The sequence below is a fragment of the Entelurus aequoreus genome, linkage group LG14 (genome assembly GCF_033978785.1).
Source record: "Entelurus aequoreus isolate RoL-2023_Sb linkage group LG14, RoL_Eaeq_v1.1, whole genome shotgun sequence".
NCBI lineage: Eukaryota > Metazoa > Chordata > Actinopteri > Syngnathiformes > Syngnathidae > Entelurus > Entelurus aequoreus.
In genome coordinates, this window is record NC_084744.1 from 46,497,871 (window position 1) to 46,522,870 (window position 25,000).

General features: G+C 37.9%; 1 protein-coding gene across 9 annotated transcripts in view; it reads right to left on the reverse strand.

Moving 5' to 3' along the window:
- The window catches only part of fmnl2a (formin-like 2a), a 103,392-nt gene that overhangs the window by 35,262 nt on the left and 43,130 nt on the right, over positions 1–25,000 (reverse strand). For 5 of the 9 annotated variants that reach the window (XM_062070000.1, XM_062069999.1, XM_062070003.1 and 2 more), the window contains exons 3-10: positions 23,005–23,085; positions 16,464–16,540; positions 9,263–9,346; positions 6,471–6,626; positions 5,689–5,721; positions 5,209–5,253; positions 1,794–1,902; positions 601–677 (exon numbers count right to left, since the gene is read on the reverse strand). In XM_062070000.1, coding sequence (XP_061925984.1) covers positions 601–677; positions 1,794–1,902; positions 5,209–5,253; positions 5,689–5,721; positions 6,471–6,626; positions 9,263–9,346; positions 16,464–16,540; positions 23,005–23,085 — 662 coding nt within the window. The remainder of the gene's footprint in view (positions 1–600; positions 678–1,793; positions 1,903–5,208; positions 5,254–5,688; positions 5,722–6,470; positions 6,627–9,262; positions 9,347–16,463; positions 16,541–23,004; positions 23,086–25,000) is intronic. The other 4 variants (XM_062070005.1, XM_062070007.1, XM_062070004.1 and 1 more) reach the window with 1 other exon arrangement.

Sequence of the window (25,000 nt, forward strand, 5' to 3'; positions counted from 1 at the left end):
TACACCTACTTTGCGACAAGAGCTATAGTGATGCATGCTTGGTTATGGTTTACAGTCATATCCAACAATTGCGACAACGACATTTTACTGTAAACTGAGTTTCATTTTTTAATTATTTCTGCTGTTGGTGTGCCTATGGATTTTTTCAACGCAAAAAGTGTGCCTTGGCTCAAAAAAGGTTGAAAAACACTGCATTAGACTACAGCTGTGGTCCTAATACTTTAGCTACTGAGAGGAAGATGCGTGTGAAAACCAAAAATAAAGCCAGTGTATGTTGATAATGTCATAAATTTGTTTACACATTCACATTGTGGGGCCCATTCTAGCCTTTGGGGCTGAACTGCGTGTGGGGTTTAGGTAAGGTTAGTCGACAGGAAATGATTTAGATCAGTCATGTGTGTGAATGAGTGTGTGTGTCTGTTTTCAAGATTTTCCCAACTGGGTGAGACATGATGTGAAAGTAGATGTGACAGGTTTTCACATTCGCAAGTGAGACAATGTTTCGACCCCAGAGGTCGACAAGTGTCACATAAACAAGTGAGTCCTTCTGTTGGCTGTCGTCACTTTTTTTTTTTCACTTCCAAACCTTTTTTGGCTTACCTTGGGTTTTTATTGTTGAGACTTAGTGCAATTTCATTCACAGCATTAAGGTGGGACATGACCATGTTGAAGCCATACTGGGAAAGGGAACATAAATGACAGGGAGAGGTTAATTTACTGGGTGTGTAAAACAAGGGCAACCATCAATTACACTTCAGAGAAATAACAACAATAATAATAATACATAAATATACAATAATACAGTAGTTCTGAAATAATCAATATAAATATAAATAAAATAATGAAAATGGGAAAAACTTGGAAAAAATATGACTGTAAATCATTTATTTCCAAAAATACTTGTAATAATAGTTTAATAACATGCTGATACATTCAATTACAGTTATTAAGACCAAAAAAATGGCTGATCACAATTTTAGTTGTTTTATTATAAAAACACAAGAAGTATGAGTGATGAGAGGGATATTGTTGTACATGCATGTGTGACTTATTATTTAAAATATATTTTAAGTAGGCTTGTCTGGAAAGTTTGTTAGACGACATTGCATTTTATAAGAAACGGATCATTACTAGCTGCACATCTACAGTTTGTTTCACTTGGCTATTATTAATAAACATAAACATAAAATATTCATACAAATTTCATGTGGGGGGGGGGGGTAAATAGATTTAAGATGCTAAAACCATATCAATTAAATTAGTTTATGATCATTTATTTGAGTAAAAACACATTATCAAATGTCTTATTGATGAGAAAGCAAATAGTTGTTGTTTTATCTAATGTACCTCAATAATTAGCAATTCATTTAATTTTTAGAACATGTCAAGGGCCAATAAAAAAACTAGCTGTGAGGAAATGGCCCTCGCGCCATACTATGGACACCAATGGCTTAAATACATTTTCAGAAGTGTACAAATATTGAAAAAAACATAACAAAAAGGTGGCGACTTGTCCAGGGTGTACCCCGCCTACCGCCCGAATGTAGCTGGGATAGGCTCCAGCGCCCCCCGCCACCCCAAAAGGGACAAGCAGTAGAAAATGGATGGATGGATAACAAAAAGATACATAATCAAAAGGAAATAGGTTTTCATTTTTAGTTAAAGAAATACAGTATCATATTTGGACATCAGGCAGCGACAGAGTGGATATCTAAATCTTGAGAGATGATGATGCAACAGTGATGTATTTAGATCGATGTTTTGTTTGCTTTGGTAGGAATAGTGTGACTGACCTGGTAGTTCATGATAGCGCGCAGGCACATGATGCAGACATGGACGTCGTCTTTCTTGCAGACCAGCCTGGAGTTCTTTAGCGTCCTACGACTGGGCAATGTGTTACAACTGAAATAAAAAAATAAAAACATTTGAGAAGTTGGGACTATAAGAATTCGATCTTTTGAGAGGGAGATCTATACCTGGTTAGGGGGTCACATTATTTCTCATTTTAGAACTTTAAACTTCTTTCACAGCAATATTAATATAACATAACAGCGCCCCATTCATTTGCATATAAACAAAAACAAGTGGAAAGTATTTCCTCCGCGTGCATCGCTCTCAATAAAGTTAAATGTCAAAGCATTTTTGCGACTGGTAATGTAAAAAGCCACTCAGGGCCACACTGTTTATTTTCAGATTGAAATTGCAAGGTTCAATTACCAGCCATTGGGAAACATGTATCTTCAGGCCACTAGTGACAGACACGCAGGCTCATGCCAGCCTGCCTGGAAGAGGCGTGACGGCCGCGTGAGTCACAGCATGAGCGTGTGTGACGAGAGGCCCTTTAAGGATAGAAATACTGTATATGTCTGCAATTTGGTTGAATATTTATCATGGAGTAAAAACAGTGTAAACCAACATGGTGATTTACCATTTAAATGCAGTAATGTCCTTAAGGTGGAGAAACAAAACCATTCTTAAGACCATTCCTCTCCTGATTGCCCAACATCCAACACAGATGTGTGACACAGTGAAGAAAACACACACTAAATATCTTCATCTGAAATCAGGAGAACAATTGCACAACGCTGATAAAGTGTAATACCTTCAGCCTGTTTTGACTTGTCTGAAAGCAGCCAAACAAACTTTATGTGAAACACATCTAGTACTAGAGGTGCAAAGTGGGGGAAAAGCTGTGTGAAGGACAAGCAATAACATGGAAAAAAATAATGGATGCAGATCCCAGCTTTTTTGTGTTTGGAACAGAAACACAATTCCAACAGAACATCTGATTGTCCAAAATGCCTTGAAAACACGAGAAATTGAAATGTTTCCTCAAGGGCCGAGTCCAAACACCCACTGATTAATAAACTGATTAATGATACAACCACGACTTGTCCAGGGCGAACCCTTGTTTCAACTTTATGAGACACTTCTTTCCTTTTTGTCGCATCTTTCCAGGTCACTAATATGTGTGAGTGACAGTGAGAAAAGCTTTGACTCACTTGGAGAGAATTGAAACCACCTATTAGTTTGCATATATAAATGTCTAACCCCATTATAAGACCAGCTGTCCTTGTAAAACTTTTTCTAGGGCAAAAAAGCACCCAATTATATTATATTATAAACAGCAATAATGGTAACCAGGGTAAAATTCCTGACTGTTAGTTTTGCTGTTGTAAAATTAAATGATCTAAAAATCGTGATTGATACCAGCACTTTGATAAACTCATTGACCAACCAGCTATCTTAAATGCTAATAGGAATGCAAGAAAAATTAGCATTTTCTTCTCATTAAGAGATGACATACCTCAGCCTATGCGATGCGTTCTACACTATATGAGGAGGTGTTTTTTACGTTGCATTCAAGAACCGCTGAAAAGAGTAGGACACAACAACACCTGCCAGAAATAATAAATTATAATAGATTTCATTTAGAGATGTCCGATAATATCGGCAGGCCGATATTATCGGCCGATAAATGCTTTAAAATGTAATATCGGAAATTATCGGTATCGTTTTTTTATTATCGGTATCGTTTTTATTTATTTTTAATTTTTATTAAATCAACATAAAAAACAAAAGATACACTTACAATTAGTGCACCAACCCAAAAAACCTCCCTCCCCATTCACACAAAAGGGTTGTTTCTTTCTGTTATTAATATTCTGGTTCCTACATTATATCTCAATATATATCAATACGGTCTGCAAGGGATACAGTCCGTAAGCACACATGATTGTGCGTGCTGCTGGTCCACTAATAGTACTAACCTTTAAAAGTTAATTTTACTCATTTTCATTAATTACTAGTTTCTGTTTTTATATTGTTTTACTTTCTTTTTTATTCAAGAAAATGTTTTTAATTTAAGTTAAAGTTAAAGTTAAAGTACCAATGATTGTCACACACACACTAGGTGTGGTGAAATTTGTCCTCTGCATTTGACCCATCCCCTTGATCACCCACTGGGAGGTGAGGGGAGCAGTGGGCAGCAACGGTGCCGCGCCCGGGAATAATTTTTGGTGATTTAACCCCCAATTCCAACCCTTGATGCTGAGTGCCAAGCAGGGAGGTAATGGGTCCCATGTTTCTAGTCTTTGGTATGACTCGGCCGGGGTTTGAACTCACAACCTACCGATCTCACTCTAACCACTAGGCCACTGAGTAGGTTATTTATTTATCTTATTATTTTTTTTAAAAAGGACCTTATCTTCACCACACCTGGTTGTTCAAATTAGGCATAATAATGTGTTAATCCCATGACTGTATATATCGGTATCGGTTGATATCGGTATCGGTAATTAAGAGTTGGACAATATCGGAATATCGGATATCGGCAAAAAGCCATTATCGGACATCCCTAATTTCATTTAAATACATCTTAAAGAGCTACAGTGCAAACTAGTATCTAAAATTATAACATTTTAGCCATTAAACAGATAAAATACTAAGACTAAAACACAGTTAAGTGACGCGTAAGAAAAACAAAACATGCAAAATAGTGAGTTTTCTAATTGTGTGTACTTTTTTTAGTTATTTAAAAATATATAACTTGGTCAAAAGATTTCAGTGTGTGTATAAGTACTTTCTGAGCACATTTAACAATACTGCGACAATAAAAAATAACCTTATACACTCTGCTTCTTCCTACTTAAGCTCTGCTTCTTCCTACTCCTTTTCGAACATGTTGAATAGAGAAACTGGAAATTGTGACGTATCATGTTGTTGCATATTCGAAATAAGCTCAAACTCAAACCTTGATAATTTTGGTCACGATATAAAATTTTCATATCATTACATCCCTATTTGAGTCAATACGAGACTCCACAGAAATTTAATATTTGGACGTAATGTAAAACATATTTGTAGATTTATAGAGTGGTCAGTAAGTAAGTGGGGAACATGATTTTGCTTAGAAGCAGCAGGTTGGAGTCCCTTTAAACATCAAATAATTGGCATTAGGTGAAGGAGCAAGGCCACAAGACCCCAACGGTATCCTTTTTACATACATAATGTCCATCTTGATTGTGTACTGTTATATCTTTGTGTGTAAGTAGCATGTAAAGAGACTAGTAAAGGGTTCTATTCAAGGGATCTATAGCAACACCATCACACATATTACAACTAGATTAAAAAAAACTTAAGGACACAGTCGAACACATCTAGTGCTTGTGCTTTTATACACCTACTGTACATTAAGAACAGACATACCGTTTTATTTGAGAGCATTTTGGACAGTTTTGCGAGCTCTGTGTCCTTCAGGAACAGAAAAAGTCAACAATTTGATATGGTAAACCATATTGACAATGAATCACCGCAGGTTACTTTTGAGCAACTATCTAATGTGCTGCTACTGTCCATGCCTTGTCTACAGCTCCTACAGGGCCTTTGCATAGAAACTGCAGTGAATGGCATTCGGGGAGCCAAACAGGGAGCACACAGGCACGGAGGCACGGAGGCAAGAACAATAGCGGCAGAAAAACCTATTTGCTTCGGAGAGAGGAGAATTCTGTCTGAAGCGCAAGGAGGGGAGGCTGCCAGGACCAATAATTCACATCCCGGACACAGACAGCGGGATAAATAAACTTGGCAGCAAAAGCAAGGTGGTATAAGAACAGTGAGCCAGGGGTTGTGTGCATTTAAGTGTGTCTTTGGATGGATTAGGGTGGTTTGAGTAGATGGAAGACCTGCCTGCTGTCGAAGACGGGCAGACAGAGGAGAAGACTATGAAGGACAGAACAGAAGAGAGAGTCAGCCTCAGTGAGGATGCTTCTATCTGTAATACAACTAGGCACCAGAGGCAACATTATAGCAGATTTTCTACGCAACAATACTAAACTTAAAATAGAAAGAAACATACACAACAACCAAAAGAGTCACCCATCTGTTGAATGTATAGAGAAAATGGGCTTTATACAGGAAATAGCATGTAGACAAGCTACAGTCACTCACTTGTCTAAAAACACTTGGGGATAAAAGATATGTCTGTCAGGGTGGAAAATGTGATACGGAAAAGATGAAAATGGTAGACTTGATTATGCAAGGATCTCTTAATAGCAGACATGTGATTTTATGTCTCAATAGAGCTCTTTGTACGCACCATGTTCAAGTTACCCCCTTCAAACTGAAAGACCAGAGGTGATATAAGTCAATGTGCATGCTGGACTGAAATATCAAGGGACTGACAGGGAGGATTAGAGGATATATTAGCTCGGGTTTATGCATTACGTGCTGACAAATCCTCCTATTACAAATTGTACAACATAGTGCACACACAAAAAATATTTTCATTGTCACGAGGGAAAGCATTGTCAGTCATGGGTCAGAATTCTGAATAAAGCCAGTGTTACTTTTCTCCTGCTACAGAAATGTGTCTTAAGCTATTTAAAGTCTCTCACAGAGCATGTGGGCACAACGAAGTATCTTAAGGCGTGATGACGCAGGAAATGCCTGATGTGACAAACAAATCGTACCGTATTGTTGAGTGTCGCCCTGCTCGGGTGATGCCGTTCCCACTAAGGGGGGATGACATTGTGCTTCCTCCATGCAGGTCCTCGATGGAGCGACTCCAAGGTTTGGTTTTGTCTATGAGGGCTTCTGAATTGTTTTCAACACCATCTCCATCGAACCTGTCGCATCATGAATACAACCATTGAATATGAAACTGCAACAACACAAACAGTTTATACACAGACTTACAGTATCTCACTCAAGTGGGTACACCCTTCACATCTCAGCTTCTCAAGTGACAATACTATACACTAAACTAAACTTGGACATAACTTGGAAAGCAGTATGGGTGGAATTGTAATGTTGGAAAATTGCCATGCGGCCCAGGTTCATAATGTTCAATACTTGTTGTAATTTCCCTGAAATTGAACCGAAGCGCCCCTAGAGGTAGCAGCATTCATGCAACTCCAAACCATGATGCTATCAACACCAGGTTTACACTATTAATTCTTGGTACTCTGTCGCGTTGCCAGCTATGTAGGGCGTATTAATGTGTTCACTTACAGTATTTTCAGAAGACATTACTGCTATACAAGCTGTACTCTGACTACTCTAAACTACACAGACGTTTTCAGGGCTGTCTTCAAATAGTCTGATTCGACAATGAACCTTGCGGTCGAATCGTCGGATTTTAAACCTGACTCCCTCTCTTGTGCCTGTTGAGGCCCCCACGTTCAGCAGGCGTGTTGGGAAGATTAATTGTTTATCTTATCTGCTTCCAATATTAGTAAAAGATTATTGTGTGCAGACTGCAGACAAATAGTTTTAGGGAGTAAGACCTACTTAGAACGGTCACCGCTTCCTGGTGTGACTTGTCTAAAAGTCAGCTGGTGATATTTTGGCCTCCCACATCTCTACTAAAACTCTGTCTGCTCACGAAAATTAGGAACTTTGGGAGGAAGTTTCTGTACCCTGCTGGTTGGACTCGCCGAAAATTGAACACGGCACGTGACCGGGATGCACCACCTCGCCCCAGATGTGTAGCTCTCCTTTGGGAAAGGTAATGATCCTTATCCATATCACTAAAATATACAATCGCTACAGTGTTTATTTCTTTATCAGAGGTTTAGCTTTTTTCAGGTGGAAAAATTTGCAAATGAGATCTGTTTTGTTCGCTTTAATGAAAGACAGCATTATTGTATAAGTTTCTTTAATTAAGTTTTGAGCTACATATGATCAAAATCTGTTTATTTCTCTTACAATTGGCAAAATCTAAACCGACTAATCCGAATTAGATCTGACTATAAAAATCCTTAGTCCAAGAAACCACTAAAAGTTTCATTCTATAGTATGATCCCTTCAAAAGATACATTTTAATAAAACTGGTTGAAATTTGAAAGGTGTACTCACTTTAGTGAGGTGTACAAGCCTGAGATCATCATGTCTTGTCTCTTTTTAATACAGCGGAAATTTTCATTCATGGCAATTTCTTTGGATGATAAAAAACGTATTGGGCATGGAATATTTGGTAACCTAATTAAAATGGACAGCACATGTCTCACAAGAAGTTAGTAGAAACATGTGATATCGCTCAGTCAGCAAAGGATTTTTTTTTTCATCTCTATGGTAAAAGCTGTTTTAATGTACGACAATAATTTTCTGGCATTACATTTTTACATTAGAAAGTATTTCAAAGCATGCCCTACAAGAGGATAAAAAAAGTAAAACTAACAGTACTGTAAACATGAATGAGCTGTCTAGAAGATACTCATCTTCAATTTATATTCAAATAAAAGTTGATAATGTGTCATTTAGACAAGTGGTTCTCAAACTTTGTTCGTCCAGTACCACCTCAGAAAAAACTTGGCTCTCCAAGTACCATCATAATGACCAACATGTAAATACAGTAGCATAGTAGGCCCGAGTATTCATTAAAAACAAGGCAGAGATTTTATTTAACATGTATATATAATATTTTGGCAGGTGTAACATTACAAACAGTTTTTGAAAAGTAACACTGGGTTTGAATATAGGAAAATAAAACACTGTACTTTAATCAAGTGATTCTATGGCGTACCACTAGATGGAGCCCGCCCGGGTACCACCACGAATAGTACACCATAGTTTGAGAATCACTGATTTGGACTAAATACACAGTAATGTGATTACATTGTTCTTGCATGTTAGTCTTCACACTTTAAATTAATTAAATTAATTAAACAAAAGCCATATTTGTATTTGCTTAACGGATAGCCACCTATTTTGTTTGCACCCTCATTATTGAAATGTTACCTCATTATTGAAATTTTAAAAAAGAGACAACACCATCAAATATCCTTTGTCACTGAGATTCTGGGATGGATTTAGGCAGAATAATAAAACAGCAAGACTATCGAGTTTGTTGCATTTGGCAGAGACCTTGTAAAGAGCTGCAACTTTGAGTTATGATCTACAACATGTTGGTTATCAGGTATCTATTCTTCTCCAAACGTGGTGCCAACCTGGTGTAAACAAACAATGATCGCTACTATTCATAATGTAAACACAGCATAGTAACACATGGTGAAGTGGGGAGTTCAAATTAATCATTTATGTGTAAGGTTCTCAGAACAGGGGACCTTGTGACTGACTAATAATCCCGCCATCGATCTTTGAATAGAAGTCAAAGGGCCAGAGTAACTTTTCCAACTTGCAGGCAGCAGTGTGTGCTGTGTGTTGACGCATCAGCGGCTCTGCAGAATGGCAGTATTGTGTTGTTGTCACCTCTGCATATAGAGCACGGGGCAAGAGGGTGAATAGGCTGGTAGTGACTTACGTGACAGCGTACTGTGCAAAAGAAAGATAGTCCACCAGCACATCCAGGCCTTTGTTTTCTTCATTGAGGAACTCTCTAACCCATCTGCAAAAAGTTTTTAAAAAAATTGAAAGATTTAAAAATAATAGTTGAATTAATTGTCTCAGTCAAGTATAATGCACAAGGTTGTATATATTTATACAGTATATATATGTATATATATATATAGTACATATATATACATATATATACAGTACATATATATATATATGTATATATATATATATATATATATATACATATATATATATATATATACACAGTACATATATATATACATATAGTACATATATATACATACATATATATATACATATACATACATCAAGCACACATGTGAAGTAGGGGTGTAACGGTACGTGTATTTGTATTGAACCGTTTCGGTACGGGGGTTTCGGTTCGGTTCGGAGGTGTACCGAACGAGTTTCCACATGGACATATTAAGTAGCGTATCGCACGTTGTGTAAACAATGCACACCGAGGCACAACACACGGCATGCTAGCAGCGACTGGGCTACGATAGACTGACCATACGTCCTCTTTTCACCGGACATGTCCTCTTTTGCGGGGCTGTCCGAGCAGAGTTTCTTAAATGCCTCAAATGTCCGGCATTTTGAGTTACGGTTGCGTGTATTTTCAATGTACGTTCAGGGTTAAGAAGGGGTTAAAAACAAAACAAATTGTGCACGCAGCAGCATTCGTGAGGGAGGGGCAGAGACAGAGAGAGCGAGAGAGTTATGCTAAACGCGCATGCGTCGCCAGGCTCTGCTTTTTATTGATAGATATATCAGATTTAATTTTTTATTATCTATAGCAGGGGTGTCAAAAGTGTGCCCTGGAGGCCATTTGCAGCCCACAGCTAATGTTTTAAAGGCCCACGGCACATTCTAAAAATACTATTAAAATAAACAAAAACATAACAAAAGTGAAATAAAAAAGCTTAAAGGTTAAATGTAACTTAGAAAAAGTTGCAATGTTGACTAATAAAACCAAGCTGTTTTTTTTTCTTTCAAACTGTCATTGCTCAAAACATAATATTGAATCAAAATCAATGTTATAATGAATTATTGACCTATCCAAGGTTCCGATTACTTCACATCAAATATTCCACTAAGAAAAATATTTTTGGTGGAAGATTTTGCAAATTTGGTAAATAAATAACCAAAATATTTATATTTTGTTTTCTTACTGTACCGAAAATGAACCGAACCGTGACCTCTAAACCGAGGTACGTACCGAACCGAAATTTTTGTGTACCGTTACACCCCTACTGTGAAGTGAAAACCATTTCAGGTGAGTACCTCTTGAAGCTCATCAAGAAAATGCCAATAATGTGCAAAGCAGTAATCAGAGCAAAGGGTGGCTATTTTGAAGAAACTAAGAATATAAAACATGTTCAGTTATTTTACCTTTTTTTGTTAAGTACATAACTCTACATGTGTTAATTCATAGTTTTGATGCCTTCAGTGACACTCTAAATAGTCATAAAAATAAAAACAAAAAAAACATTGAAGACGTGTCCAAACTTTTGGCCTGTACTGTACATATATGATGAGATCAGTTTAGAACTTGAGACACATTTTTGCAGTAGAATCCTAAAATGTAATGTATATAAAATGTAAACCCACTGGCAGATCCTTGCACTGACATTTTAAACTTGCTAGCAAACAGAACACTGGGGTCCAAATTTGTGATTTACAAAACTGAGGCGTTCCTCAAGCCACCCCTTTCAGTCCTCTCCTTTTTGGCATTTTACATTTTTTTGTGATTTATGTAAGTAAGGTGTTGCTGTAGCTTGTTTAGTAGTAGCCATTGATCCACTTATTTAGTTATACTATTGGTGTTCCTCAAGGCTCCTATTTGGGTCCTCTCTTTTTCATCAACAGGAAGAAAGGCAGATACATACGGGAATAACTCAAACCTACCATACATGATGATAAAACAGGTGGGTATTTATGAAGATTAATAACATATTAAATAGGAAGAAAAGGGTTATACCTAGATCATGATTCAGTTGTTATACTATACTTTTGGCCCACTTTTTTCAGAAGTGCACAAAATGATGAAAAGTATTTTCACATAGAGCCACTGAAATTAGACAGACTCTTATTGAGCATTTTATTCAGTACAGCCCTGTAGAGCTCTCTAACCAGACTGATTGTTTGCTAATTAGAGACATTTGCAGGGTATAAACATAATTACACCCTGGTATGCTCAGTGGAAGACTAAACTCCTAAAAGTCCCCTGGTGGCCTTCTTATATTAGCCCTCCTCTGGTGTTACTGCATGGACACTGAGGAGAGGGCCCAGTAAAGCAGTGCCTGGTAGGGTTGTTGTAAAAAAAAAGCCCAGGGGAAGGTGTAGTCATGTTGTGCCACATGGTAATCATTACCCCAGGACAAGTCACAATCCTCCCATTCACCACATGTTGGTGACCACTGAGCAACATGTTAGGAGTGCATCGGCAATCTGCCATTATACTCAGCCTCCCCGCTATGTAGTTTGCCTCTGAACACAGCCAGCAATTATTCACTGTCTGAGAGGGTGACATCTTGCTCCCTCGCCAGCGCCAGCACCCATCCCCCCTTCTCCTGTACCACCCCTACCTCACTCCCATTATGCTAATGTTTCATTGTCTAATCTAGATTAAGAAGATTATTGATGTAATCTAGTTTACCAACATAAGGTTTTGGGACAATTAAGTTAATCCGTGTAAACAATTCCTGGACTGCATTGCCAGGCAGACGTCATTCGCAATTTTGGTTCATTTTGATGGTTGGTCTGTGGAATTACCTGGTGTATCAACATTATCATGTATTGGCAGACAATGCACTATGGGTCTCCTTATCAGCAGTCAACCAATAACGACCAACAACTAAATACTCAAGCAAGTTAAGGCAAATGCAATGTTCTTGAAACTACAGATTTGTATACACTATGGTAGTAAATAAAAGGAGTACAAGCATGTTTTCCAAAGGATGCACAGATAAGATGTTTTTCACTATAAGAGATGGGGCATATATTAGTGATTAATGCAAGAGTTTTAATGACACAATTCAGGTATATCCATGAGGTAGAGGTGGAAAAAATTATCGATTCTCCCATGCATCACGATTGGAAAGTGGACGATACATGAATCGATGGACATACAGTCGTGGTCAAAAGTTGACATACACTTGTGAAGTAATGTCATGGCTGTCTTGAGACCACATAACTTTCCTCCAGAAGATCTTTGTCCATGTGATTGAGCTGTTTGGCCACAATACCCAGCAATATGTTTGGAGGAGAAAAGGTGAGGCCTTTAATCCCAGGAACACCCGTTCCTACCGTCAAGCATGGTGGTATTATGCTCTGGGCCTGTTTTGCTGCCGATGCAACTGGTGCTTTACAGAGAGTAAATGGGACAATGAAAAAGGAGGATTACCTCCAAATTCTTCAGGACAACCTAAAATCATCAGCCCGGAGGTTGGGTCTTGGGCGCAGTTGGGTGTTCCAACAGGACAATGACCCCAAAAACACGTCAAAAGTGGTAAAGGAATGGCTAAATCAGGCTAGAATTAAGGTTTTAGAATGGCCTTCCCAAAGTCCTGACTTAAACGTGTGGACAATGCTGAAGAAACAAGTCCATGTCAGAAAAACAACAAATTTAGCTGAACTCCCACCAATTTTATCAAGAGTGGTAAAAAATTCCACCAGAAGCTTGCCAGAAGCTTGTGAATGGCTACCAAAAGCGACTTATTGCAGTGAAACTTGCCAAGGGACATGTAAGCAAATATTAACATTGCTGTATGTATACTTTTGTCCCAGCAGATTTGGTCACATTTTCAGTAGACCCATAATAAATTCGTAGAAGAACCAAACTTCATGAATGTTTTTTGTGACCAACAAGTATGTGCTCCAATCGCTCTATCACAAAAAAATAAGAGTTATAGAAATTATTGGAAACTCAAGACAGCCATGACATTATGTTCTTTACAAGTGTATGTAAACTTTTGACCACGACTGTATGTCAGTAAATATTGATTATTCATGTATGTTAAATAAAGTAATACAGTCAGTAAATATTGATTATTTATGTATGCTAAATAAAGTAATAGAGATGGTTCTAAAAAGCGGCATTAATGCTAATGTTCTCTAAACCTGAGTTCTAGGTTTGGTTCTAACCAACCATGGGACCACCATTAGCTAACATTCTTTTAACTTGATGTGTTAGCTGGGTACGTGCAGACACATGGAGGAGAGGACAAGCTATGCTAGCCGCGGCGCAGAAACTAACTAGCTTGAATCTGATGTAGTAAAACAAAAATACATGCTTTGAAGACTTCAATAGAAGGCTAATAGGAGCTGTGTTACAGCAGAGTAACCAGCAAAGAGGAGGAAATTAGCAAGAAGTTTAATATGGCAGGAGAAATCATAATATTCATACAGTTTGGCCGTTAACACTATTATCCATAAATATGAATGAGTACTAGGTACCCAACACACATCTTGACGCCGCAAGTTTATGGTGACTGAAGCCCAAGTGTCTGAACATTCTGTGGATTTAGAAGGCATAAGATGTAATCAAGGGTGCCTTTATTCTGTAATAATAACGGTTCTAGAATCAAAATATTGGTACGTTTGATACTTTAGTTATTTGAGATAATGTATAACATTAACAAGAACACAGTGTAAATAACTACATTATTGAGCTTGTGTGTAAATGAAACACGATTGGTTGGAACTACTTTTTCTTCCACCTAGCAAGTACATAATGCACAAGAACAATGCTCAGTCGTTAAGTCTCAGATGTTTACTTAGAACAATTACTGCCAATTAAAATGAGTCACTCATTATTATAAAACAGCAAGTTTTATTGTAGGCTATTTGGAGACAATACATAGAGTTGAATAGAAATAAGATAACGCATTCAGTGCAGAATATCGGCATTATTTGTTTTGCCCTGTGATTTTATATTGTTTGAAGATGATTCCCCAAGAGCAGCAACACTTGAATTCACTAATACACCAGACACATTGGGTTGAACAATTAATCAAATTTTGACTTCGATTTCGATTATGGCCTCTCGCGATCATGAAAATACAATTGAGAAAAAAACGATTAATTAGCCACACAATACATTAAAAAAAGGGCACGTCTACTCGAAGTTTGGGATGTCACCATGGTAGCTACTTTTTATTTGACACAGCTCTAATATGCCTAATCAATACTCACTAAACTCAACAAAAAAGTAAGGCTTATAGTTTCCGCGTTCGTAATCGCAGACCAATAAAACCAAATCCCGCTGTTAAACGCAGAACATCACAGGAATTCTCCTAAATGCAAGTGAATTGTTGTCATTGTGAGGCTAATGAACATTTGTTTTGGGAAATGTGTTTGGTAGCGCTCATTTATCCCTGCCCCGTACTGACCTTAACAATGTGGAGACGGCCCCTTGAAACAGCGACTAAACTACGAAGCTAAAGCTAGCAAGAACAATCCATACACCCACAAGACATCTCATCTACTTGTGTTGTTGTCATCGATGTAAAATCAATTTATAAACAGCAGTCGCAACGTGAGAGGCTCTGTTTATTTCACCCTCTCGTCTCTTTACTCGTCAAGCAGAGAACAGCAGCACAGCAAACTTCCTCACTTCAAAATAATACCGCGGGTTTGACTTCACTAACAAAACAAAGGTTCCAAAAATGTACCCTACACCAGTGTTTTTCAACCACTTTGCCGCGGCACACAGGTGTGCCGTGAGATACAGCCTGGTGTGCCGTGGGAGATTATGTAATTTCACCTATTTGGGTTCAAAATATTTTATGCAAACCAGTAATTATAATCTGCAAATAAAGTGTTGTTGTTGAGTAACCGTGTAATACTCTTCTATATCAGTAGGTGGCAGCAGGTAGCTAATTGCTTTGTAAACGTCTTATCTAATGCTTAAACCAAAAATAAACAAAAGGCCAGTGCCCCGAAAAAAGGCATTGAAGCTTAGGGATGGCTATGGAAAACAAAACTAAAACTGAACTGGCTACAAAGTAAACAAAAACAGAATGCTGGACGACAGCAAAGCCTTACAGCGTGTGGAGCAGACGGCGTCCACAAAGTACATCCGTACATGACATGACATGACAATCAACAATGTCTACACAAAGAAGGATAGCGTCCGCACAACTGAAATAGTCTTGACTGCTAAAACAAAGCAGGTGCGGGGAACAGCGCTCAAAGGAAGACATGAAACTGCTACAGGAAAATACCAACAAAATAGGAAAAGCCACCAAAATAGGAGCGCAAGACACTACACACAGGAAAACACCAAAAAACTCAAAATAAGTCACGGCGTGATGTGACAGGTCATGACACTTACTTTGAGACAAGAGCTATAGTGATGCATGCTTGGTTATGTTGGTCATATCCAACAATTGCAACAATTACTTTTTACTGTCAATGTCAACTACCGAGTTTACATTTTTTTATGTTTTCTGCTGGTGGTGTGCCTCCGCATTTTTTCAATGGCTCCAAAAAGGTTGAAAAACACTGCCCTACACAAGCATAATGTACTTATTGATACATCTACATTATTATTATGCTTTGACCTAAAATACTGGTCAAATTGTCCAAAGATGTTTGGCACCAATAAATATGAGGACTTTTGCATTTACTTAACATTGTGATTTGACATAAAAGCACACACTCTATGGCGGTAAAATAAGTGTAAAAGATAAAAAACTAATTAAAAACAAAACAGAAAAACAGAATTTTATTTACACAGAAATGCTTTGATTCACGGCCAAAATGCAACAATGTTTAAAACAGTTTTTAAAAATTCCCGCAAAAACACCACACACCACATTCATATAGAAAAGGATGAATATTCTTAATAATTTACACCCTATCACAGAACTCTGAGCTGCTTGCAGCTAACCATCCCACTTCTGACACCAACTGTGCCATATTATGATAAGTAACACACCCAGCCCAGATTTGGATCCGAATGCTCCCTTATACCACCCCAGTTTTCACCTGTGTCACAGCAGTATTCAGTTTGGGTAGTGTGAGAAACTGTTGTGCTTTCTCATCATGGTTCTCTCCATGGCAATGTGGTTTTCTCTATTTTGCTTCCCTCAAAAACCCCACAGATTAAGAATGCTATATATGTTTAGTGACTGACTCACCCGATATGATTGGTCCGCAGTGAAATTTCCAGTTCTCTCAGGACTTGGGTGGACTCTTGAACTCTTCGCCTGAATTTCTAGGGAAGACAAGAAAGGGGAGTTAATATTTTATCAACCTAACCAGAACTGTAAATCAACGCATAGCACAGGCTTGGTTGTGGTTAGCCAAGAATGGTGCAGAGCAGAAATCGCAGTTAACTATATATTAATGTAAAACCATTAGGATCCAGAAATGAAGCAAGGATTGGGTTGCTCACCCAACATTATTTGTGGATTGTGGAGCTTCCAGCAACCACAGTGCTGTAAACAACAAAAAGAGCTGACTCATTGGAAAGTGTGAATATTTAGTAGCTCCCGTGATCTTCTTTACTCATCTTGGTTCCTTAAATAGCTGTAACGTTTCCTTGTGGCCAGATAAAATCTACTAACCTAATTGGTTAAAAGAAAACTTCCAGGACACACGGTACCATGGAGACTTTGACCAAACACATTTGTGTGAGACGAATGACAAATGGTGTTAAAAAGAGGTCCTTCAGACTGAAGAACAAAACCTGTCAAATAATGAGCAGTAGGGATCAGCGTGGCAGAAAACACACAGTTGTGTTAGAGGGGAGAGGTGAGAAATACGTCACTATTGACTACTGTACAGTTTAAAGAGAGACTGTTTAAAGAAAGAAGTACTGCTGTAAATTTAACATGGTGCTAAATGGAATAGATTCAGTTACGTTAGAATTTTTCCATACAAACACCAAGAAGTAATCTGAAAAAGATACAGTTCCTTGCCTTAATTATTTAAAAAAGATTTCATTCCAACTTCTCAAATATGCAGATTATTGTACAAATAAAGGTCAGACAGTTATTAGAAGCAATATTTGCTTGTAACTTTTTAGTAAGCATTATAATAGACAAACTTTGTAGAGTGTAGACCAGGGGTGCCCACACTTTTTCAGTAGGCAAGCTACTTTTCAAATGACCAAGTCGAGGTGATCTACATATACATATAGATATATATATTTACATATACACACATATATATATATGTTTTTTTCTTGTTATATGTGTATATATATATACATATATAATATATATATATACATATATATACATACATTTACATATATATACCTTTTTAATTTTCCTGAGGGAACTCTCCTGAAGGAATCAATAAAGTACTATCCATCTATCTATCTATCTATATACATGTGTGTATATATATATACAGTATATATACATATAGATACATATACATATATATATATATATATATATATATATATATATATATATATACATATACACATATATATACATATATATATACATACATATATATACACATATATATATACACATACATACACACACATATATATACACATACATAAACATATATATACACATATATGTTCATATATATCTATATATAAATAATATTTATATCTATATATAAATAATATTTATATCTATATATATATTTACACTTGTATCAAGTTTTAATTGTATGCATGTTCAAAATAAACTCAAACCATAACCATAACATATAGATTCCTTTCTTTCATGTTGACAAGAATATACTGTAAGTTAGTGTATTTCCCGATTCTGATTACATGCATTGATTGGAATCGCACAGGATTCACAGCAGTGCTGCTAACTTCCACATTTTCGAATTTACATTGTGGAAGAGAAAAAAAAGTCCTCCTTTCTGTCCAACACCACATCAAAGTGGTTGGTTTTTGGCAATATTTTTTGTCCAGCTTTCATATTCGTTTTTATACACTTTACAAGAAATACATTGACGGCAAACTCCGTAACTTGCTAGCTTGTGCACGCTAGCTTTCTGAGACTCTTATTTTGTTAGTGCAGGCAGGATAGAGCAGCACTTTTATTGTGAAGACAAGAACTGTTCGTTCGGTCTTTAGGGATTTGACAGCTGGTGCGGCGCTCGAGTCTGTTGAAATAAAGTGTTTCTCGCCTTGCTGTCAGTCGTTTTCTTCTTAATACCGAGCGTCTTCTGACAAGATCCACAGGTGCCGCGAATGTCAACCAAGAGACGAAAGTGACATCATCCGGAAGACTGATGATCACAAATTTTTAGGACTTTTTTTTTTTTATGCCTGACTAGCGTTCGACTGACACACCCTCCGCGATCGACATAATGGGTACCCCTGGTGTAGACCGTGCTGTATTTATAAACATTACATTAATAACATTACATTGTATGTATCAGTGTTTTTCAAACTTTTCTGAGCCAAGGCACATTTTTTTCATTGAAAAAATCCCGAGGCACACCGCCAGCAGAAAACATAAAAATGTTTAACTCAGCAGCCGATATTGACAATAGAAAGTCGTTCTCGCAATTGTCGGATATGAATTCAAACCATAACCAATCATGCATCAATATAGCTCTTGTCTCAAAGTAGGTGTACTGTCACCACCTGTCACATCACGCCGTAACTTATTTTGAAGTTTTTGGTGTTTTCCTGTGTGTAGTGTTTTAGTTCTTGTCTTGCACTCCTATTTTTGGTGGCTTTTCATGTTTTATTGGTATTTTCCTGTAGCAGTTTCATGTCTTCCTTGAACGCCATTCCCCGCACCTGCTTTGTTTTTTTGCAATCAAGACTATTTAAGTTGTACGGACGCTATCCTTTTTAGTGGGGACATTGTTGATTGTCATGTCATGTACGGATGTACTTTGTGGACGCCGTCTTTGCTCCACTGAAAGTCTTTGCTGTCGTCCAGCATTCTGTTTTTGTTTACTTTGTAGCCAGTTAGGTTTTAGTTTCGTTCTGCATAGCCTTCTCTAAGCTTCAATGCCTTTTCTTAGCGGCACTCGCCTTTTATTTATTTTTGGTTTAAGTGTTCTATACTTTTTTAGCTACAAGCTGCCTCCCGCATATTGTGATCACGACAAACCATGTTCCCGACATCTACAAAGCAGTTAGCTACCTGCTGCCACCTACTGATATGGAAGAGTCTTACATGGTTACCCTGCCGAGCTCTAGACAGTGCAGACACTCAACAACGGCACATTTGCGGATTATGGTTTGCAAAAAATATTTTTAACCCAATTAGGTGAAATAACATTAGACTGTATTTCACGGCAAAAGTGGTTGAAAAACACTGGTATATATAACAATTTAATACCAAACAACAGAAACATTACATTGTATTTATTTAACAATACATTTGTACATTTGACTCTGTTTTGCACTATTAGTGTTAGGTCAGTATAGCACTTTGGTCAACTGTTTTTTTCAATTTGCTACATAAATGATTAAACTGAACAGAAACTGTATATATGTACATTATATAACTATGTTCGCAAAACAAAAGTGAAAGTGCCTTTTTATTTGTCCTAGCAGAACACTTTTGTTTCTTGATGAATGATGTAATGCAATCTGCCTGGATCCACCCCCTACACGGCTTAGGGAACGGACAAGGTTCTACAAGGTCCTGCAGGTTGACAGACGAGAGCGCTAGGGAAACAAGCCAAAAGGCCAAACTGTCAGCTTGTAGTGAGAGTGGGGTTTACACACGTACTAGTGTAGCTAGCAGTTACATTGAGATCATTATGTAGGATAAGTTCCTAACTCTTAACTAACTCCTCCTGCAAGGGTAATTGAAAATATTGTATCAGAGACAGAAGAAGAGGAGATTGTGTCTTTGTAACTTTCACAGAGAAGTTCCAAGCCTGTGTCTTCAGGCTTGGGCGGTGTGTGTTTGGCACACAAGACGATGAGAAACAGTGTGTTTTTATTAGGGAGGAGCCCTTTTGTGTGGAAAGCATATTTCAGGGTACTGTGCAGGCTCCCAGAGGCAAAACTCCCCCCATTCTCCCCAAGGCAACCACCCCACACTCCACATAAGTACAACCAGCTGCAACCTAGAGAAGGAGGCTGTACCACAGGAAAGCAGAAAAAGAGGAGGGCGCAGGAGAAAAGAGAGACAGCAGCGAAAGTGTAGAATTTGGAGATCGTGGAAACAAATCAATGGCTGATACATTCTTGAAGACTGGTTGGATAGGAGCGCAACTTACTTGGGCGCCCATTGGCTAGGAGCTGCCCCAAAGAATGCACCGGGGCCTGCATATATGGAAAGCCGAGGCAATGACCTCCAGCTCTCTCAGTGCTGCACAAAGTGGCAATTGTTTGAGTTTGAAGAAAAGGGGGATGGCGCAGGAATGTAGAAAGAAGCCCCATAACTCTCTTTTTTCCTTTGGTGCCTCTTTTTGTCTCCTTCTCTCTCGTTTTCATTCTCACAACCATTTGTTTTATTTATCCCTCTGTAATGTTGTCTTTCTTCCCTCAGGTCACATCTCGTTTGCGATGCTCATTTAACTTTACAAATTAACAGCAGTGCATCTCCTCTATGCTCTCATAATGCAGAGTCAGCAATTCTGTTTTTCTCATTGAAATATTCATGCTAAACAACTCAAATACAGTTAACGGACTACAGAAACAAAATGACACAAATACAGCAACAATGGTGCATTGTTGACCCAAGAACCAGTTAGTCAAGAAGACACATATGTTCCACAAATGAACACACTAACAGAAGCCTGTTGATAAGATAACACACCTATGACTCGCCTCAAGTAACTATGTGCGTCTTACTTTTTGATATCCCTCTCCTTTTCAATCACACATCTGTGTTTAAGGTGGTTTTGAAACACATTTAAATAAAATAGGGAGCAAATTAGAAGCACAAAATCTAGGCTTGGTGCTGAAATTTAGACGGTTTAAAAGTATTTTTAGTTTATGTGCCTTTTGTGTGCCTTTAGCTTTAATGCTAATGAGATGTGTGCATCCACACCTGTATCATTTTATAAATAGTTGTACTTGCTGGGGACTCCATATCGAGGAAAACCCTTTTCCAACCCGGGTGGACATTTGGAGCCTTTATTATCCTTTATATTAGGGATATTCAACTAAATTGTTTTGGGGGCCACATTTCCAGAAACTTAAAGACCTTACACAAAAAAGCTAGTCAAAGATCATCTCTATGACAGTACTCAGTGTTTTAAGAACAAATGTGTTGCAAAAATGTGAGGCTCTCACAAAGATTTTTTTAACTGAACTTAAGGGACACTAGTTGAATTGTCGAAATAACCATCACTAAGTATAACTAAGTTGAACAAATGACTACTGACTGCATCTGAAGATAACAAGCTTCAGCAACACCTTAGAGTTGCATAAATTATATAATGAAAAAAATGTGTAACTCTCAAAAAGGACGATTTAAGGGGGTGCCTTAAGGCAGTGTTTTCCAACCACTGTGCCGCGGCGTGAGATAGTCTGGTGTGCCGTGGGAGATTATCTAATTTCACCTATTTGGGTTAAAAATATTCTTTACAAACCAGTAATTATAGTCTGCAAATTATGTGTTGTTGTTGAGTGTCTGCGCTGTCTAGAGCTCGGCAGAGTAACCGTGTAATACTCTTCCATATCAGTAGGTGGCAGCCAGTAGCTAATTGCTTTGTAGATGCAGAACGAAACTAAAACTGAACTGGCTACAAAGTAAACAAAAACAGAATGCTGGACGACAGCAAAAACTTACTGTGGAGCAAAGACGGCGTTCACAATGTACATCCTAACATGACAAGACAATCAACAATGTCCCCACAAAGAAGGATTAAAAACAACTGAAATATTCTTGATTGCTTAAACAAAGTAGATGCGGGAAAATATTGCTCAAAGGAAGACATGAAACTGCTACAGGAAAATACCAAAAAAGGGAAAAAGCCACCAAAATAGGAGTGCAAGATAAGAACTAAAACACTACAGACAGGAAAACAGCAAAAAACTCAAAATAAGTCACAGCGTGATGTGACAGGTCGTGACAGTACACCTACTTTGAGACAAGAGCTACTGTATATTGATGCATGCTTGGTTATGGTTTAAAGTCATATCCAACAATTGCGACGACTTTACTGTCAACTGAGTTTTGTTTTTTAATGATTTCTGCTGGTGGTGTGACTCTGGATTTTTTCAAAAAAGGTTGAAAAACACTGTCTTAAAGTACGCCTCAGTTAAGTATATCACAAGTTTGGACCCCAGTTTTTTATGTTTGCTGGCAAGGTTAAAATGTTTGATTTAAGGATCTGTCAGTGTTTACAGTGTTTCAAGTTATTCTGTACAACAGGAGCACTCTAGTACCGGTACTTAGAAATCTGCTGCAAAAATGTTTGTCTCCCAAGTTTTGAACTGAACTCGGGGGCCAGTTGAATAACACTGCCTTACATTAATATACAACCCTTAAACTTCCATCATATTTATGTTATTGTTGCTTTTTCCTCAAATAGAGGTGATTGACAGCCCATAGTCTCCTATCAGTTGTCTCAAACTACACACTTGCTTGTTTGGTATCTAGAAAGTTCCCAAAGCACTTCAACAAGGAGCTTTGTGTGCTATCTTTGCTCAGCTGCTGGCAAATCCTGGACAGCAGATAGGAGACTAAGGTGGGAAGGAAAACCTGTGGCAGTGGAACAAGACCATAGGTCGTACTGTACTTACGGGATAACATATTAGCAAAGTTGCCTCACCTTTCTTGTAACTGCCGGGTCAAGATAACTCCTCAACTTTTGGATGTAAGTGTGAGGTGGATTTTTCACTTGGAATCGCTCCTGTAAAAAAGAGAAAGGCACAGGATGAGCGGAGAAAGGGTTTACTTCAAATCACTTGTAAAGTTTCAGGACAGCCCCCGATAAAACCGTAATCATTATTGTTTAATACTGACAAAGACAAACTACCAGCTGCAGTCAACCATGATCGCTAACAATATTAGTTAAGATTGACCCTGACAGGTTATGACATTCTGAAACTTACAGCACCATTTAGTAAAATATTTAGGTCAATATATAAAGTATATGAGCCTATGTGTATGACTTTCTCATGTGTGGAGAAAATGCTAAATTAATTCCAACATGTTTACCCAATTATTGCTGTATATTAATTCTACATTGGAAAAAACATTAAAAGCCCAAAATGAATGACATTTATAAAAGTGATGTGTGTGTAAACATCTGACAACAACCCTAAGTTCAATTAAAATAAATGCTCTGTATTAATTATACCCTAAAGAGCAGACATGACTGTGTTTTAGTAAATTCAAGCATTTACCATCCATTTGTACACAGATACAAACTTGACATATTGATTATTGCACAATCTTTGCTGGCCTAACTTAGGTTCGTTCTCAGGCTAATATTTCCTTTTCCCGCTTATGCCAAAACTAGTTTGCACTTTAAACGACTCTCTTGAGCGTTGTAACAGCAACTGTCCTGTCTGTGAAAGGTTTGACGCAGACCAAATCATGTTTTCCCCATTTTTTAGAGCCAGCACAACAATGTCTGTATCAGACATACCTCGTTGTTGCAGACAGGACGACAACAGCGGCACAGGGATAAACCTTACCTGGAAGCATTGACCATGACTGCTGATGTCACTGCGCGTAACAAGCTTTCAGCACGACCTGCCTTGAAGGTCGTCACCTAATGACAGCACTAGGCTGCCATTCAAAGACCAGGTATAACCACTATCAGGCTTAAAGGCAGTAGAACAGGTGGGTAAGCTGAAAGAACTAAATCCACAGTTACCACACCTTCTCTTTAAATTTAGGTAGACAGTGTAAATAGCAATAGATTAGTGCTAATTCAGATCACTGGAAGGCGTGCAATTATTATCATCAGTATGGGTAGCATGACAGCTAATGTTAATCATTATTTTTAGGACTTAAATATCATGTTTTTGTATTCAAGGAGTTCCTTCATGCAGGGTAGGGTGAAGCACAAACTATCTGCTTCTTTACAGAATGGTCTATGGAGGCCAGTAAGAAAAGGCTCTCACAGTCCAACAAGTCATTCAAAACAAGTCTAATCACATGGGGATGACTGACTCATGAAAAATCAGTTACATTTCCCAACATAGAAAACTTGATCATTTTCTCTTCGATCCAAAAGTCTACTTTTTCGGATTTGTTGCAAGAATGTAAACAAATGAAAATGAAAATGTTCTTTATGTTGTGTCTTCAGGTGATAGAAAACTCCTAAATGGGAAGTTGCCATATTTGTTATATCTTTATTAGAGGACAATGCACTTTAATAAACATAAAATGTAAAGGTGCAAGATTGTGGCCAAAGGCTCATTTCCATCAGCAGTTCTCGGCCAGTTGCCGGTAAATAGTACCATCAACCTGCCGGGGACCATCTCATCGCAAAGAAACAAGCCCAGGGCTCCTACTAATTCAGCGTTATGTTGAGTTGTATTTTTGGTGCACTTATTTGTGCTGTTTTTATCTGCCACGGGTGAAGGCTGGTCTGTGAATATAATACCTACATTAAACCTGCAAAAAAAGTTGGGGACCCCTGGTTTAAAGAACATCCATGCTATGGCAACTTCTATGGACATCCTTATTTGGCTCAAAATATATGAAATGAGGTGTATTTCTTATCCTACTATGCGCTTCCTGAAATTACTGCACAATGTTATACAATTCTGTACATCAGATTGGCTTAAAGTGCACCCCACAATGGCCTTTGT